Source organism: Physella acuta, unplaced genomic scaffold, assembly GCF_028476545.2.
Source record: "Physella acuta isolate Inbredline_101_S28 unplaced genomic scaffold, ASM2847654v3 ptg000709l, whole genome shotgun sequence".
Lineage (NCBI taxonomy): Eukaryota > Metazoa > Mollusca > Gastropoda > Physidae > Physella > Physella acuta.
Window position 1 is genome coordinate 208,719 of NW_026732228.1, and position 19,326 is coordinate 228,044.

The 19,326-nt window shown below is 43.2% G+C and overlaps 1 protein-coding gene and 1 long non-coding RNA gene across 2 annotated transcripts; both read right to left on the reverse strand.

The window, feature by feature from the left end:
- Window positions 1-314: 314 nt before the first annotated feature.
- Window positions 315-2,683, reverse strand: LOC131949652 (uncharacterized). The gene is made up of 2 exons (XR_009388186.1): window positions 2,279-2,683; window positions 315-2,226 (listed from the first exon to the last, which is right to left on the reverse strand). It is a non-coding gene; the product is annotated as an uncharacterized LOC131949652 (long non-coding RNA).
- A 93-nt stretch (window positions 2,684-2,776) lies between these two features.
- On the reverse strand, window positions 2,777-18,753 carry LOC131949651 (guanine nucleotide-binding protein G(o) subunit alpha). Its single transcript, XM_059311498.1, has 9 exons — window positions 18,405-18,753; window positions 9,445-9,536; window positions 8,571-8,663; window positions 5,286-5,446; window positions 4,855-4,983; window positions 4,480-4,609; window positions 3,913-3,984; window positions 3,370-3,457; window positions 2,777-3,103 (listed from the first exon to the last, which is right to left on the reverse strand). The coding sequence occupies exons 1-9, from the start codon at window positions 18,526-18,528 to the stop codon at window positions 2,913-2,915; spliced, it is 1,080 nt and encodes a 359-aa protein (XP_059167481.1). The 5' UTR covers window positions 18,529-18,753; the 3' UTR covers window positions 2,777-2,912.
- Window positions 18,754-19,326: the final 573 nt, after the last annotated feature.

Here is a 19,326-nt window from a genome sequence, read left to right on the forward strand (position 1 = left end):
ACTTTAACCAGTGGCGTAGCGAGGTCGGGTGTCACCCGGTGCGGCACTTAATGGTGTCACCCCCCCCCCCAGAGGCGTAGCTACCCTTCCCGGGGACAAACTTTCAAGTTTTCGATTTGCACCCCCCCCCCCCCCCCTGAAGTCTTTCTCTATATATTTTGCTATTTTTTGCCTTGGTGTCACCCCCCTAAATGGTGTCACCCGGTGCGGTCCGCACCCCCCCGCCCCCCCCCCCTCGCTACGCCCCTGACTTTAACCAGTGTCCACCCCCCCCCCCCCCCCACAGGGGGAAAGATCGAAAAATGAAACACTGAATATGTCTTAATTTTTATTGTCATAATTAAATATCATAAAAACAGTGCCTTGAATGCATTTCTTTAAACAAGAAATGTTAGTGGAATCTTCAGAAAAAGATAGCATACAGATAGATAGGTGGTTGATCCTACACAGCTAAACCTTTTGTCGTGTTTGAGATACAGTTAAACCATTGGCTTGTTGGAGATCTCATCAAATTCAGATCATATTTGGCTAAACTTCTGCCTTGCTTGAAATCTCATAAAACTCAGATCCTATTCGTTCTAACTTTTTCTTGAGATCTCATAAAATTCAGATCATATTCGTTCTAACTTTTTCTTGAGATCTCATAAAATTCAGATCTTCCTCGGCTAAACTTATGCCTTGTTTGAGATCTCATAAAATTCAGATCATTTTCAAATAAAACACGAGCAAGCAATACATATCAAGACATGTAATATATAATTATTATTACAGTTTGAGTTCGGGGGTTGTCTATACACGATATAGACATCTGGCGTTTAGACATTGACACAATATGCGACCTTATTACAAAATGTGTCGTAAAATATATATTATTAATTAACTGGTCCTAAACATTTTAGATTATACCTAATCTAAAGCCATTTAGAAACTTCTGTCTTATAAGTAAATGTCTCTAACTTGAGCTAACTCGTACTCAAGTTTTCTTGAAACCCACTCACTGACCTGTAATTAAGCTTGCCAGAGTAGCCATTCATTAAGTAGCCTGGTGATAATTATAGACAACCCCTCACTACACTCTTTATGTGACTTTTAATTTAGCTAGAAAAGTGTTTACATTGATGTCGTATTTACATCACATATTTAAACTTATACAAACACAGAAACACAATTATTAAAATGGTTGATGTACATGAATCACAATTCTGCTGCCGTCGGTGTGAGGTTTAAATGACACCATGGTGAAAATTTGAATGACATTTATACAATGTTTTTGCTACCAAAAGTTGTAAATAAATAATAAAAACGAAGTGACCATAAAATGCGATGTGAAAATATTTTTGTGACCAAAAATAAAATGCCGTTACCAAAAGAGAAACGTAATAAAACTATTTACAAGAACCAACACTAGATTAAAAGCTAAGTTAAGTATTTCAAGCAAACGGTTTTAGATTTTGGTTTTCTTGTGCATTAGGTACCTGAGGTTTCACTTGTGATCTTAACTTGCTTAGGTTTAGGGTTCAAGATCAGGTTTAGGGTTCAAGATCAGGTTTAGGGTTCAATTGTCAGCACGTGATCTATGCCATCTGAAGAAGTGTGAACCACGTCCATGACTAGTGACTTTTATTACAATCACAAGCCTTCAAATCACCAGCCTTTGCTCCAAAACATGAAGATGAGTTGGTTTAGAAACATGATTGTCTTTTTTTTTTTGCAGTTAGCTACACAACAGTGACGCTGGGAGTCAGCTACACAACAGTGACGCTGGGAGTCAGGTACACAACAGTGACGCTGGGAGTCAGGTACACAACAGTGACGCTGGGAGTCAGCTACACAACGGTGACGCTGGGAGTCAGGTACACAACAGTGACACTGGGAGTCAGCTATCCAACAGTGACGCTGGGAGTCAGCTATCCAACAGTGACTCTGGACTAACCAGATTCAGTGTTTCAACTGTTTGAATGAGAAGTCCAGATCAAAAGACGTTCACACCCTCACACCAAAACCCCACACACCCATGTGTCTAAACATACCACTCACAGAACTCTTCCATCCCAACATGCTAACGCAATGGTCTATTTTCTTTTGGAAATGGCGTCTTTTTAGATTAAGGCACAATCTCAACTCAGCAACCGTTTGCTGCAAGAGTGACGTGCCCTTTGAGACCACTGTCTGCTAAAAGAGTGACGTGCCCTTTGAGACCACTGACTGCTACAAGAGTGACGTGCCCTTTGAGTCCACTGACTGCTACAAGAGTGACGTGCCCTTTGAGACCACTGACTGCTACAAGAGTGACGTGCCCTTTGAGACCACTGACTGCTACAAGAGTGACGTGCCCTTTGAGACCACTGTCTGCTAAAAGAGTAACGTGCCCTTTGAGACCACTGACTGCTACAAGAGTGACGTGCCCTTTGAGACCACTGACTGCTACAAGAGTGACGTGCCCTTTGAGACCACTGACTGCTACAAGAGTGACGTGCCCTTTGAGACCACTGACTGCTACAAGAGTGACGTGCCCTTTGAGACAACTGCTACAAGAGTGACGTGCCCTTTGAGACCACTGACTGCTACAAGAGTGACGTGCCCTTTGAGACCACTGACTGCTACAAGAGTGACGTGCCCTTTGAGACCACTGACTGCTACAAGAGTGACGTGCCCTTTGAGACAACTGCTACAAGAGTGACGTGCCCTTTGAGACCACTGACTGCTACAAGAGTGACATGCCCTTTGAGACCACTGACTGCTACAAGAGTGACGTGCCCTTTGAGACAACTGCTACAAGAGTGACGTGCCCTTTGAGACCACTGACTGCTACAAGAGTGACATGCCCTTTGAGACCACTGACTGCTACAAGAGTGACGTGCCCTTTGAGACAACTGCTACAAGAGTGACGTGCCCTTTGAGACCACTGACTGCTACAAGAGTGACGTGCCCTTTAAGTTGTCCCTTAGTATGGAGTCCATGAGCACCTGGAAGACGACTTGTATGTTGGTTGTATCAGTAGCGGTGGTGAAGTGAGGGTAGACAACTTTGGAGGGACTTGAGACTTGCATCAAGAACAGATGCTGGATGTAGCGGGCTGCTGCGTCGACATCTTTATCTGGCCCTGTTGGGGGGGGGGGGGGGGAGAACAAAATTAGCATACAAAGTTGACATTTTTTTTACATTGTGTACAAGGGGAGACTAGAGAGTTGATGGGATACAACAAGAAAATACTGTTTAGAGCTACCTAACATTTAGAACAGGAAAAAAAATCTTATAAAGGAACACAAAGAACAGTACCAACACAACACAAAAACAACAGTTAAAACATAAACAAGAGTTAACAGTAAGTTTTAATTTTTTTAAATTCGAATGTGCAGTTACACAAACCTGAAAAATCAGGAAAAAAGTATCGCAGATGTCTTTTTGAGTATTTTATTTTGTCCTGAAACAGGTCTAGCTTGTTAAGAAACAAAATCTGAAAATAAACAAAAAGGAGGTTTTATCACAACAGCTAAATGGCTAAAACATTACATACAACACCTACAGTGTTTACATGAAACTAACACATCTTGCAGTTAACAAAACAGTCTCAGTCTGTCTTCTGTTTAAATTATTTTTTTAACTGTAAACAATATTTGATGAACACCGCAAGATTGAAAACTACATGGTTTAGCTTCTTGCAAGAAATCTGTCTTTGAAGAATACACACCTCCAAGAAGGGTAGGTGATGGCAGTTGGTGAAACTGACCATGGTACAGTCTGGTTAAACTGACCATGGTACAGTCTGGTGGAACTTACCATGGTACAGTCTGATGGAACTGACCATGGTACAGTCTGGTCAAACTTACCATGGTACAGTCAGGTGAAACTGACCATGGTACAGTCTGGTGGAACTGACCATGGTACAGACAAAAGTCTGGTCAAACTTACCATGGTACTGCGCACAAAGAATCTGTTGTTGCAGATTTGGCTAAAAAGTTTCAAACTTTCTTCCAGGCGGTTCTGGGGAAAAACATAATAAGTTTTATAAATTCGTGTAGGCTTATAGATGATAGAATTGAAATACAAGGTGATGCAGTCACAGACATACATGATAAATTAAATGTTGCCAGCTAATTTCGATATGGACACATGACATAATGGACTAACCTACCACCCGGGGGGGGGGGGGGGGGTCCTGACAGATGACACATGACATAATGGACCAACCTACCACTGTGGGGTGCTGACAGATGACACATGACATAATGGACCAACCTACCACTGTGCGGTCCTGACACATGACATAATGGACCAACCTACCACTGTGCGGTCCTGACACATGACATAATGGACCAACCTACCACTGTGCAGTCCTCTATAAGACACATGACATATTGGACCAGCCTACCACTGGGGGGGGGGGGGGGGCTGACAAATGACACATGACATAATGGACCAACCTACCACCCGGGGGGTGTCCTGACAAATGACACATGACATATTGGACCAACTTACCACAGCAGGGTCCTCTATAAGACACATATCATAAGCGCTGATGGCCACCACAAACAGAACACACTTCACGTGATCAAAACACTGGATCCATTTCCTTCTTTCTGACCTCTGACCCCCAACGTCATACATTCTGGCCAGAAAAAAAAATATTATGTTAGTTAAGCTAGTGAATTTTGTTTAACTATATATAAATAATAATCATTTTTAAAAAAGAATTTTTAAAAATTAAATTTAAATTAAATTTACCTCGTTTACCAATTCTCTACCTGTAATTAGATTTACCTGATCATTATTTTCAGGACTTTATTTAGATTTACTTGATCATAATACTCTTGACTTTAATTAGATTTACCTAATTAGATTAATTAGATGTACCTGATCATAATACTCTCCACCTTAAACCAGGTCTCGATGACACCTGTGGTTCGAACCCTCGCCCTCAAAACATCGGTGGGCGTCGGCACATACTTCAAAGAACAAATCCTCTCCATGTTTTCAAAGTAGCTGTATGCAAGGGAAGTAATTGATTAAATTAGTAAACAAAATAAGTTGTCGAACATGTGTAGCAAGTTCAATTCAGTTCTTTTAATGACTGACTTATATATACTACAGCCTATATTTATGATGTTCTGAGCATATAGATCATTTTTATGCGATGTATGGTGTAAAGAGAAAATAGTTTCTTAACACTGTTAGGGCACAAGATTTTTGACACGGTGCAGTTTATTTTGGGTAAACAACATTGAACACATGAACTAACATGGAACACAGTCTACGTCACATGAGACGGGCATCACGTGACTTACTAGATGGCCGAGTCGTTGAGCTCGTACTCGTAGCCTCGAGCCACGGCGGCCTTGACCCCACGGTCCCGCCACAGATTCCTCAGGGACTCGTAGATGTGGACGAGCATCAGGCTCTCCTCGTCATAGCAGCACTGACTCGACAGGATGGTGTGGACGTGGGCCTAAAGAAGGGAGACAAACACTTGTTATTTTATTTTACTTGTATTGTGTGGACGTGCGCCTAAAGAAGGGAGACAAACACTTGTTATTTTATTTTACTTGTATTGTGTGGACGTGCGCCTAAAGAAGGGAGATAAACACTTTGTTATTTTATTTTACTTGTATTGTGTGGACGTGCGCCTAAAGAAGGGAGATAAACACTTTGTTATTTTATTTTACTTGTATTGTGTGGACGTGCGCCTAAAGAAGGGAGATAAACACTTTGTTATTTTATTTTACTTGTATTGTGTGGACGTGCGCCTAAAGAAGGGACACAAACACTTTGTTCATTTATTTTACTTGTATTGTGTGCTCGTGTCATTTTGAGACATCATTTTATTGTGCTTGTATTTTGTGACGTGTGCCTACACGAGTACACAAACACTTCGTTGTTGTATTGTTTGATTTTACTTATTTAAAAAAAATTCAACTGTAAATTTTTGCGTTTGAGAAACAGAGATGTATTATCACCGGCGGCTACTTTTTCTATCAGCTGTAATGTGTACCTGCCTCATATCGGGGAAAATAGAAGGAACTGGGCCTTACACTGATCAATAACCAACTCTATGTTATAGGCGAAAATGTAAACTCTACTTCATCTGCCCTAATATAAACTTCAGCTCTGAAAGATAAGCATTGCGTACATCATCCCTTATCCCATGTTACCGTCATATAATTATCTCCCTTACACCCTGTTACCGTCATATAGGTTACCTCCCCTAAACCGCTTACATTACCTGCCGTCGGGCGGGTACCTGACAGATTTTGACTTTTTGGTCAGCCATGGCGACATGGATGACGTGATCCACGAACACAGCCGGTAACGTGATCCACGAACACAGCCGGTAACGTGGTCCGCGACTACTAGGATGTATAGATCATCTCTCCGGCTGACTGAACACAGCGGCGGGTACAACAGACCAGCAGCATTTTGCCACGTGGCACGATGTACACTAACATCTTGCCACGTGACACGATGTACACTAACATTGATATATAAGCGGGCTGGGCGGGGGTGATTCAGGGTAAGTGACGCAGAGAATTAGTTGCAGCTTTAGAGTGGAGGTAGATATCAATGTACATGATGGCTGAGATTTTAATGGACCGGAGTTTTACGCCAGATTACCTCGTATACGACTTTCTACGTATCAACCAGTTGGTGTAATGTTATCTGTTAATTTTTGAATCAACCTGCTAGTGTGTGTATCAACCGCCTAAATTGTATCAACCAATAAAATTATATCAACCTCCTACTGTACCAACTGTACCTTGTTGTTGGCCTTCTCTAAGTTGATCCTCAACAGCCCCATCTCCCTACTGTACCAACCCCCTACTGTACCAACCCCCTACTGTACCAACCTCTACTGTACCAACCCCTACTGTACCAACCCTCTACTGTACCAACCCCCTACTATATCAACTGTACCTTGTTGTTGGCCTTCTCTAAGTTGATCCTCAACAGCCCCATCTCCCTACTGTACCAACCCCCTACTGTACCAACCCCCTACTGTACCAACCCCTACTGTACCAACCCCCTACTGTACCAACCCCCTACTGTACCAACCCTCTACTGTACCAACCCTCTACTGTACCAACCCTCTACTGTACCAACCCTCTACTGTACCAACCACCAACTGTACCAACCCCCTACTGTACCAACCCCCTATTGTACCAACCAGCTACTGTACCAACCCCCTACTGTACCAACCCTTTACTGTACCAACCCCTACTGTACCAACCCCCTACTGTACCAACCACGTACTGTACCAACCCCCTACTGTACCAACCTCCTACTGTACCAACCCGCTGCTGTACCAACACTCTACTGTACCAACCCCCTACTGTACCAACCCTCTATTGTACCAACCCTCTACTGTACCAACCCCCTGCTGTACCAACCCCCTACCGTACCAACCCCCTACTGTACCAACCCCCTACTGTACCAACCCCCTACTGTACCAACCCTCTACTGTGTTAACCCTCTATTGTACCAACCCTCTACTGTACCAACCCCCTGCTGTACCAACCCCCTACCGTACCAACCCCCTACTGTACCAACCCCCTAATGTACCAACCCCCTACTGTACCAACCCTCTACTGTACCAACCCTCTATTGTACCAACCCTCTACTGTACCAACCCCCTGCTGTACCAACCATCTACTGTACCAACCCCCAACTGTACCAACCCCCTACTGTACCAACCCCCTACTGTACCAACCCTTATTGTACCAACCACCTACTGTACCAACCCTCTACTGTACCAACCCCCTACTATATCAACTGTACCTTGTTGTTGGCCTTCTCTAAGTTGATCCTCAACCCCCTGCTGTACCAACCCCCTACCACCCCCCCTACTGTACCAACCCCCTACTGTACCAACCCCCTACTGTACCAACCCTCTACTGTACCAACCCCCTACTGTACCAACCCCCTACTGTACCAACCCCCTGCTGTACCAACCCCCTACCACCCCCCCTACTGTACCAAACCCCCTACTGTACCAACCCTCTACTGTACCAACCCCCTACTGTACCAACCCCTACTGTACCAACCCTCTACTGTACCAACCCTCTACTGTACCAACCCCTACTGTACCAACCCCCTACTGTACCAACCCTCTACTGTACCAACCCTCTACTGTACCAAACCCCCTGCTGTACCAACCCCCTACTGTACCAACCCCCTACTGTACCAACCCTCTACTGTACCAACCCTCTACTGTACCAAACCCCCTGCTGTACCAACCCCCTACTGTACCAACCCCCTACTGTACCAACCCCCTACTGTACCAACCCTCCACTGTACCAACCCCCTACTGTTTCAACCCTCTACTGTACCAACCCTCTACTGTACCAACCCCCTGCTGTACCAACCCCCTACTGTACCAACCCCCTACTGTACCAACCCTCTACTGTACCAACCCTCTACTGTACCAAACCCCCTACTGTACCAACCCCCTACTGTACCAACCCCCTACTGTACCAACCCCCTACTGTACCAACCCCCTACTGTACCAACCCTCTACTGTACCAACCCTCTACTGTACCAACGCCCTACTGTACCAACCCCTACTACATCAACTGTACCTTGTTGTTGGCCTTCTCTAAGTTGATCCTCAATAGCCCCATCCCACTGAGCACAAACTTCATTGAGCTGACCAGGTTCTCCAGTACAGCAGGCTGGGGACGGTGGATACATGGTGGATTATTGGTGGATACATGGTGGATCATTGGTGGATACATGGTGGGTCATTGGTGGATCATTGGTGGATACATGGTGGATACATGGTGGATCAGTGGTGGATACATGGTGGATCATTGGTGGATCAATGGTGGATCATTGGTGGATACATGGTGGATCATTGGTGATACATGGTGGATCAGTGGTGGATACATGGTGGATCATTGGTGGATACATGGTGGATCATTGGTGGATACATGATCAATCATTGGTAGATACATGGTGGATCATTGGTGGATACATGATGGATCATTGGTGGATACATGATCAATCATTAGTGGATACATGGTGGATCATTGGTGGATACATGATTGATCATTGGTGGATACATGATCAATTATTGATGGGTAAAAGTCGCAATCATTCAAAGGGGGAAAAACTCATTTCTTTAAGGGGAAACTTCGTTCTTAATTTTAGTGTTGGGAGGGATTCCCTGACCCTCCAACCCAATTAAGTATATGTGTCAACTGGTTATGCGCCATTGAGGCCATTGACTCTGATTTCAGCCTGCTTTTTCTTTTTGGATTTGCTTCCATAGCTTTTGTCCAACCAAGAACTAACTACAAGGCAGCAGTTGTTTTAATTTTGGAGTTATCTCTGCCCGAGTAAGGGGAGACAACCTCAATAATTTCTGGGAAACATTTTGAGTCAGACACAATAATTCAGGAGATGGCAGTTAGAAGGTGTGTACCTAAAAATGTAAAACTTGATACAACTTACCCTGAATGACATGAGCTCCTCATAAGAGAAACCATCATGGTGTATGATCTTCATCTGTTTGACCAGCGTACTCTTTCCTCCCTCCGCCGCACCTGTGGGTACATACAGAGGTGGGTCATGGTTTATACAGGTACATGAGGTGGGTCATGGAATATACAGGTGGGTCATGGTTTATACAGGTTGATCAGGTGGGTCATGGAATATACAGGTGGGTCATGGTTTATACAGGTTGATCAGGTTGGTCATGTAATATACAGGTACATCAGGTGGGTCATGTAATATACAGGTACATCAGGTGGGTCATGGAATATACAGGTAGATCAGGTAAGTCATGGAATATACAGGTAGATCAGGTAGGTCATGGAATATATCAGGTGGGTCATGGAATATATCAGGTAGATCAGGTGGGTCATGGAATATATCAGGTAGGTCATGGAATATACAGGTAGATCAGGTGGGTCATGTAATATACAGGTAGATCAGGTGGGTCATGTTATATATCAAGTGGGTCATGGAATATACAGGTAGATTAGGTGGGTCATTTAATATATCAGGTGCGTCATGGAATATATAGATAGATCAGGTGGGTCATGGAATATACAGATAGATCAGGTGGGTCATGTAATATATCAGGTGGGTCATGGAATATACAGGTAGATCAGGTTTTTCAGATGTGATAGAATAGCTGAATTTAACTGTCTTTGTCACAGTCATTCAAAAATATGTCCCTAAGTCACAGAGATAGCCTCAAGCTAACAGCACTTAGACTGATAACAATCAACATTGTTGATGGGGGTAATTAAGGATGGTGTGAGCTGATAGGCTTGTATTCATTGTTGTTTTTCAAGGTGTTTTTTCCTTTATACAAAAAGGGAGACAATAACGTTAGAAAAATATAGAGGAATGTAGGGGACTAAATGATTTCTTTTCTGTTCAACTTGGGTGTAGTTTCTGTCTGACATACTGTATAGAGGAATGTATGGGACTAAATTATTTCTGTTCTACTTGGGTGTAGTTTCTGTCTGACATACTGTTGTAGACCTGAACATAATTGTTTATTTTTTAATTTGTCAATACTGTCCAATAATTTAACCACATAAAGATACTAGAGATTAAAAAAAAACACAAGCCAGCTATTATTTTATTAAGATCTTTAAAGGAAACAACCCGGAACAGGCCTAATCGTTGCCATGGCAACTCTTTAAACTTCCAGCCTAGTGTAAACAATTTGACACAGTCGAGAGCTGGGGGGGGGGGGGGGGGGGGGGCAACAATACCCTGTCACTTGGCCTGTAACAAAACCTGGAGTGGACATTTGATGCACCCCGCTGTGTTCTGGCACGGTGTGGGCTATTAATACCCAATTATGTAGGTCACTGTAGACTCGTCTCTCGAGTTGGATGGTTTTCCAGGGACAAAACCGCGCAACAGAAAGGGAAGTAACCGGAGAATAATGCGATTAGGCAAGTTATTTACATATGTAGTTAGCTGTCTCGTTGACGGAGCTGATGAATGTCTACAGGTTAATCCTGGTAGATCAACATTGGTGGTATCATTCATTGAACACCTTAAACAGTGATGGTGTCATTCATTGAACACCTTTAACATTGGTGGTGTTATACATTGAACATCTTCAACATTGGTGGTGTCATTCATTAAACACCTTTAACATTGATGGTGTCGTCCATTGAACACCTTAACACTGGTGGTGTCATCATCTAGAAATGTTATATACTCTACAATATGGTAGATAGCCATGGATTTTTTAATATAATTTTATGATGTAATAGGTGGTTCATAATTTCATACATTTCGTTATATAATACCTGCAGTAACCTAACCCATATGAGATGTTTTAGTTTAGCTGTGGGAAATAGACCGTGACATATTTCCGAGTTATTAAATAACTGCGGATCTATTTTAAAAAATGTAATGTAGGACACAAAGTACCAAGTTAAAATCAAATTATAGAGGGTGTGTTGGGAGGGGGAGGTAGCAAATTTACTGAGATGTGAAGACTTCGGGACATTTTATTGCTCAGTAATAAATAAAGGTGCAGTGTATGTGTGTTGTGTGGGGGGGGGGGGGCGGTTGGTGTAATCACTTGTGGTATTTTCTTTCACGTAGAATTGTTAAACCTATATCCATACAACCGTCTAGATATCCATACAATCTTCTAGCCCATATCCATACAACCGTCTAGCCTATATCCATACACCCGTCTAGCCTATATCCATACAACCGTCTAGCCTATGTCCATACACCCGTCTAGCCTATATCCATACAACCGTCTAGCCTATATCCATACAACCGTCTAGCCTATATCCATACACCTGTCTATCCTATATCCATACAACTGTCTATCCTATATCCATACACCCGTCTCGCCTATATCCATACAACCGTCTAGCCTATATCCATACAACTGTCTATCCTATATCCATACAACTGTCTATCCTATATCCATACACCCGTCTCGCCTATATCCATACAACCGTCTAGCCTATATCCATACAACCTTCTAGCCTATATCCATACACCTGTCTAGCCCATATCCATACAACCGTCTAGCCCATATCCATACAACCGTCTAGCCTATATCCATACACCCGTCTAGCCTATATCCATACAACCGTCTGGCCTATATCCATACAACCGTCTAGCCTATATCCATACACCCGACTGGCCTATATCCATACAACCGTCTAGCCTATATCCATACAACCGTCTAGCCTATATCCATACACCCGTCTAGCCTATATCCATACAACCGTCTAGCCTATATCCATACAACCGTCTAGCCTATATCCATACACCCGTCTAGCCTATATCCATACAACCGTCTAGCCTATATCCATACACCCGTCTAGCCTATATCCATACAACCGTCTAGCCCATATCCATACAACCGTCTAGCCTATATCCATACAACCGTCTAGCCTATATCCATACAACCGTCTAGCCCATATCCATACAACCGTCTAGCCTATATCCATACAACCATCTAGCCTATATCCATACAACCGTCTAGCCTATATCCATACAACCATCTAGCCTATATCCATACAACCGTCTAGCCTATATCCATACAACCGTCTAGCCTATACCCATACACCCGTCTAGCCTATATCCATACAACCGTCTAGCCCATATCCATACAACCGTCTAGCCTATATCCATACAACCATCTAGCCTATATCCATACAACCGTCTAGCCTATATCCATACAACCATCTAGCCTATATCCATACAACCGTCTAGCCTATATCCATACAACCATCTAGCCTATATCCATACAACCGTCTAGCCTATATCCATACAACCGTCTAGCCTATACCCATACACCCGTCTAGCAGTCTAGCCTATACATTGTCGATACGGCAACTCTGTCCACACACTTGTAGCACCTGGGGTCTAAACTCATCTTTTGAGATCACTTGTAGTAACCCTGTAGTGGGACCACAAAGACAGAACACTTGCCGTGTGTCTAGTGGGATTAACACGGACACATGCCGTGTGTCTAGTTGGATTAACACGGACACTTGCCGTGTGTCTAGTGGGATTAACACGGACACTTGCCGTGTGTCCAGTGGGATTACTCGGACACTTGCCGTGTGTCTAGTGGGATTAACACGGACACTTGCCGTGTGTCTAGTGGGATTAACACGGACACTTGCCGTCCAGTGGGATTAACACGGACACTTGCCGTGTGTCCGGTTGGATTAACACGGACACTTGCCGTGTGTCTAGTGGGATTAACACGGACACTTGCCCTGTGTCCAGTGGGATTAACACGGACACTTGCCGTGTGTCCAGTGGGATTAACACGGACACTTGCCGTGTGTCCAGTGGGATTAACACGGACACTTGCCGTGTGTCTAGTGGGATTAACACGGACACTTGCCGTGTGTCCACTTGGATTAACACTGACACTTGCCGTGTGTCCAGTGGGATTAGGACGGACACTTGCCGTGTGTCCAGTTGGATTAACACGGACACTTTCCGGGTGTCCAGTTGGATTAACACGGACACTTGCCGTGTGTCCAGTAGGATTAACACGGACACTTGCCGTCCAGTAGGATTAACACGGACACTTTCCGTGTGTCCAGTGAGATTAACATGGACACTTGCCGTCCAGTGGGATTAACACGGACACTCGCCGTGTGTCCAGTTGGATTAACACGGACACTTGCCGTCCAGTAGGATTAACACGGACACTTTCCGTGTGTCCAGTGAGATTAACATGGACACTTGCCGTCCAGTGGGATTAACACGGACACTCGCCGTGTGTCCAGTTGGATTAACACCATTATGCAATAGTGACAGTGGGAGGTCAGTGTCAACAAATCTCTTCTAGCCTCACGTGACCAGCCCCACGTGACCAGTGTGACGGAGACGTTGGCTGAGTTAGTTTTCTATTTCTTTCTTATAATGTTTCAATTCCTCCTTGTTACCAATACAAAATGACCCAACCTACTCCATTAACTGAGTCTCTAAAATTGTCCTAAAATTAATCGAAAATTTGAGTCCACTGAAAACTGTGATTCTATATCATCCGACTTCATCCACATACAGGTACAATGACCTCAGCCAAGAAGGGATACACCCCCCCCCCCAATATTTTACTTATAATTTATCCACCCCCCCTCCCCTATAATTTACTTATAATTTATCCACCCCCTCCCCTATAATTTACTAATAATTTATCCGCCCCTCCCTCCCAATCTTAGCAGGCGTGGGAATCAGTAGACTGAATGCAGTTGTATTCAAGTAGTTTCACGCTCACAATGGTGTCGTTCGTCTCTAAATACCCGTCAGTTGTTCCAATTGCGCAAATACAAAATCAGGGGGGAGGGGGGTGGGGGAAACCAAGTCAACCTGGACCTATTTGCTGGCTTACATAACTGTAGTAGTTCAAATGTTTAAAAATATGGAGCGAATCGTGTCAGATATGGGCTTATTGGGAAGGCTATAACATAGGCAATGTTTGCCTACAATTTAGGCTGTGCTAGTTTAATAATAGGCAATGTTTGCCTACAATTTAGGCTGTGCTAGTTTAATAATAGTCAATGTTTGCCTACAATTTAGGCTGTACTAGTTTAATAAAAGGCAATGTTTGCCTACAGTCAAGTCTAGCCTAAAACCATCACCATCTTGTATTCTTTACCCCCTGATCAACGAGTTAAACTAAAACCATAACACATGAACGAGTGTATCAAAAAACGATTGACGTGCTGTATGAAATGACTGGGTCCGCTCCCGTCTACAGTTGTATGACGAACGAGATCTACTTATAGAATTCAGCATAAGCCTGCTTGACCCAGTTCAATACGATCTTCAAATAACTAACAAATGACGTCAGCTAATGCTCGGGTCGTCTGCGTCAGCAGAGATAAGAAAGGTGTACTCCAGGTGTACTCTGTCGTCTGCACGGTGGAAAGAAAACCAAATACAGCAGCAAGTACCTGGCTGACGGGGACATCTAAAACATGTCATTGTTTGCTCTAGATATTTGGTTTTACCGACAATTTTCTATCATGTGTACATGAGAGCTCTAATAGATCTTTACAATTGGTCTTACAGCAAGATTAAACGATGGCGGTTCAAATGGCTGTGCAATGAATAAAATGAATAATCCGAACACATTTTGACAATAAAGAAAAAACTCTTATTGAATTAAATAGTAAAACTTCGAATACAGTATGACAATGAAGAAAATGTAAGAATCGAATACGATATGAAAAGGAAGTAAATAAATAGGACCTATTCGAATACAACATGAAAACAAATATCTTGTTCGACTCTTTGTTTTGTTCTACACCGGTTTAGTTGTCACGTTTGTTCCGCTAGGACAGCACATCATAAGTTATCATCCCCGGCTCCATCATGTGTCATCATTTCCTGCGACATCATAAGTTATCATCCCCGGCTCCATCATGTGTCATCATTTCCTGCGACATCATAAGTTATCATCCCCGGCTCCATCATGTGTCATCATTTACTTCTTCAACATAATATATCATTTACTTCTACATCATGTTTTACGTTACCCACCGCCCCGAACGCTCAAGTCGACCAGAGATGTAGCCAGTTAGGTCTGTAAGGAAGGTGTAACAACCAACATCCGTGTTTCAAGATGTTTGCCACTAGCTGAGGATGTTTAAAAATTAACTCACTCGGAAAGTTTCGTGCGAGTATTTTATCCGGACATGCGCAGACTCGACACTTCTGAAGCCAGAGACCTGACGCAACGGCGTCACGTTCAGAAATTTTTGTTTTAAATTTTTAAAACAACCTAATGTAATTTTTATAGATCTGAGCCCCTGGAGTTTCTAACACAACATTTCCTGTACGGTTTGAAGATGTAGACAAGAAGCGACATAGATTTACTGCTGCACCAAAATCTCGCCGCTCAGGCGCCTGATCCACCCGTCGGTCTGGTGCCCGATTTCCCCCCCCCCCCCACCGGTCTGGTGTCTGATCCAAACTACCGTCTTATTTTTAAAAAAACAAGTGGCTTTCATGTCCCAGAATTCAGCGATCGCGGATCAGTAAATCTTGATCGGTCCAATCGTCGCCCACTTAAATCAGACATGGGAGATCGATCGTTTATGTTCAGCGATAGGTTCGTGTGATTTACTGCCCACATACCCAGCGGTAGGCCCGTCACAAAACAATGTGGGCGTGGCATTTCCGTGTAGCAGGAAATTCCTTTTCAGAACGGACTTTCTACGTTTATTTTAAGACTGGGTATGAACAGCGATGATAAGGAAGAAAAAGTGAACTTTTCAGTTCAGCTGTTCTAATATAAATTAAATTAAATGTCAATAAAGCAAGCGGCTTTCTTTAAATCGCTAATAAAATATCTGGTCTAGACAACAGCAAGGCTAACTTAAGTTCAACAATGGCTGACATCACAAACATGGCTATAATAGACATGGAGATGGTGACATGGTAATGGTGACATGCTGATGGTGACATGCAGATGGTGACATGGTAATGGTGACATGCTGATGGTGACATGCAGATGGTGACATGGTAATGGTGACATGCTGATGGTGACATGCAGCTGGTGACATGCTGATGGTGACATGGTGGTGGTGACATGAAAATGGTGATAGCCAGCCAAAACAACGCGGGCTTGCACGTCACGCTACATAGCCGTTCGACAGGGAGGCGATCACGCGATGAATTATGCATGAGGTCAGCAGAGCAGGTGAAATAAATACCTGGAAATACCTGAATACAATACATCAATTGTCTAGCTATGTAAAGCGGCGTAGAAAGATCTTGGACGTGTAGTTAGGGAGGTTTCCAAAGATTCGAAGCCTAGTTTTACATTCACCAAGTGGAGGGAAATGAGGGGAGATTACCATCGAGACAATGGTGGGGGGAGTGGAAACCTTCACATAGATGGGCCATCATGACGGATGTGAGGGGAAATTTCACATAAATGGACCTTAGTGAAAAGGTGGGGAGGACCACAAAGATGAGCCATATATATATATATATATATATATATATATATATATATATATATATATATATATATATATATATATATATATATATATATATATATATCGAGAGTACGACCTAGGCGTCGAGGTATATAGCTACACCACTGCATCCCCCACCCTCAAGAGGTGTAGCACTAGTACACGAGCAATTGACATGTCAAGCATTAAAATGTCAGAGGGGGTGGGTGGGTGGGAAATTAGTCGTTATAGCTCGTCACGGAAACCTGAGTCAGATGACACGACACACGGGGAACTGTGGGAACCAGGGGGGTGTAGGTTCTAGGGGAGGGTAGGGACATGGTGGGGTGGTGACATGGTGGGGTGGTGACATGGTGGGGTGGTGAAATTGGAGGGTGGGGTGGTGACATAATTGGAGGGTGGGGTGGTGACATGGGAGGGTGGGGTGGTGACATGGGAGGGTGGGGTGGTGACATGGGAGGGTGGGGTGGTGACATGGGACGGTGGGGTGGTGACATGGGAAGGTGGGGTGGTGACATGGGACGGTGGGGTGGTGACATGGGAGGGTGGGGTGGTGACATGGGAGGGTGGGGTGGTGACATGGTGGGGTGGACCTTGAGTTAAAAATGAAATGCTGTTTGTTTTTTCTTCAACCTTCTTAAATTAGAACTGTGTTTAAAGTCAACAGGAGAATGGTAAATTTTAAAAAAAAAACAACCAGGAAACAGAGAAAACCCCGGATGTAAATAAAGCTATGTTAAAAAGATGAGAGGCGAGATAAAACATAAATAAACACCAATGTTCGTGTGTGTCCACAACCTTCGCAGTGTTTTATATTGACTACTACTGGTGCACATCAACGCGTTATCTAGCCTGCAGTAAGAAACATCTACTACAACAAGACAAACGGATCCTCCCAGATTTAGCCACTGTACAAGAAAGCCCCGGTTATTTGCACCTTAGCCACACAGCGCTACCGGCTACATGTTCATTTTTTTTGTTGTATTGATTTTAACATAAGGATTAGCCAGAGCAGATACTTCAGGGTTTGGCTAATTGTTCAGGATTAGCTGAACTAGAGCAAGAATTGGTCGAGTGTGGTGAAGGGCTCATCAAAGCATGGAAACGCTGAGAAAATCAACAGAATGGGAAAGATGTTTCCAATATGCAAGTTGCAAAAACTAATGACCAGAGTCCAAACTTGGCAAGTGTGTACACCTAGAGTCAAACCGATCGTGTGTAAACAAACTGCTCCAAAGATTTGACTCGTGTACACAAAAATTATGCACTACACATTTCTGAGCGTGGAGATTGGAGAGGATTTAATTTTATTGCACAAGTCTCAGAATGGTCTATTTGTCTATTTCTGAGAGACCGTCACCACTTCGACCCAAACCCATAGATACTTTTGAAGGGGCAAGGTGCCCCCCCCCCCCCCCCCGGAGGCACTGGGTATAAAAACATGAACAAGGGCGTACTCACCCAGCAGAAGTATGTTGATGACGTTTTCATCTTCCTTGGCCCACTTCCTCAACTTTTGGTCAATGGCGACGCTCCTGGCACGTGCCTTCTCTTCTTCTTGGTCAAGGCTGAAGCAGAGCCCCATGTCTGCCGGGGTCAGTTATTTATACACATGATGAAATCCTCGCTTGTGTCCCCTGAGTTCAAGCATCCGTTGTACAAAGTTTAAACAGTTGTTTGTTTACATGGTCAGCTGATCATGTTCTATAGCCTCATACTAAATAATATGTTGTATACATATGGTGGATAATTCAACCCATACTATGCGACGACTTTTCCAGTTAAAATACCTGTTAATGACAATTAGTCTATTATAGATCTGTTTTATATAATTAAACTATGGTGTGTTCTATAAGTAGATACCGTAAACCTTTTTTTAATATGTAGGTAAAATAATCTTTTACCAATTGTCAAAAAAAAGTTATTTAATCTTAAAATTTGAAAAATAAAAGTAAATTAAAACAAATTGCCGTGGAAACTATATACGATCGCCCATCGAGAAATATTTGTATAGCTCTACCCAAAAGGGGCGATAATTCAGCACAGTTTTCTTAAAGTTGACACTTTTTCCTAAGTTGTGTCTGAACAATCAAGGAAGTCGATCTCGCTGGTCGATGTTATTGATTTATGATCGATTAATGTGAGAAATCGATAAAAGTAAACTTGATACCTGAGATTAGAAAATGTGTGTTTTTCAGTTCGTAGGTGACATTTTACACCTGTGTAAGTTAGAGATGAAAGTAAAGTAAAGGTGTGATGTAATTAAAATGTTTAGTACCCCGACTGGTGAGGTGATGTAATGAAAGGGATATCTAGACAATTTATAATGAACAGGTGACAGACGCGGCGTGAAGACCATGTTCATGTGACATGCTACTGTTAG

What these genes read in the sequence shown, in the direction of transcription:
- LOC131949651 (XM_059311498.1), bottom strand. Translation starts at nt 18,528, where the DNA reads ATGGGGCTCTGCTTCAGCCTTGACCAAGAAGAAGAGAAGGCACGTGCC. An exon ending in CATCAACATACTTCTGCTGG is followed by an intron (nt 9,537 to 18,404) that starts GTGAGTACGCCC and finishes ATGTACCCACAG; the next exon opens with GTGCGGCGGAGGGAGGAAAG. An exon ending in TTATAGAGGACCCTGCTGTG is followed by an intron (nt 3,985 to 4,479) that starts GTAAGTTGGTCC and finishes GTTTTTCCCCAG; the next exon opens with AACCGCCTGGAAGAAAGTTT.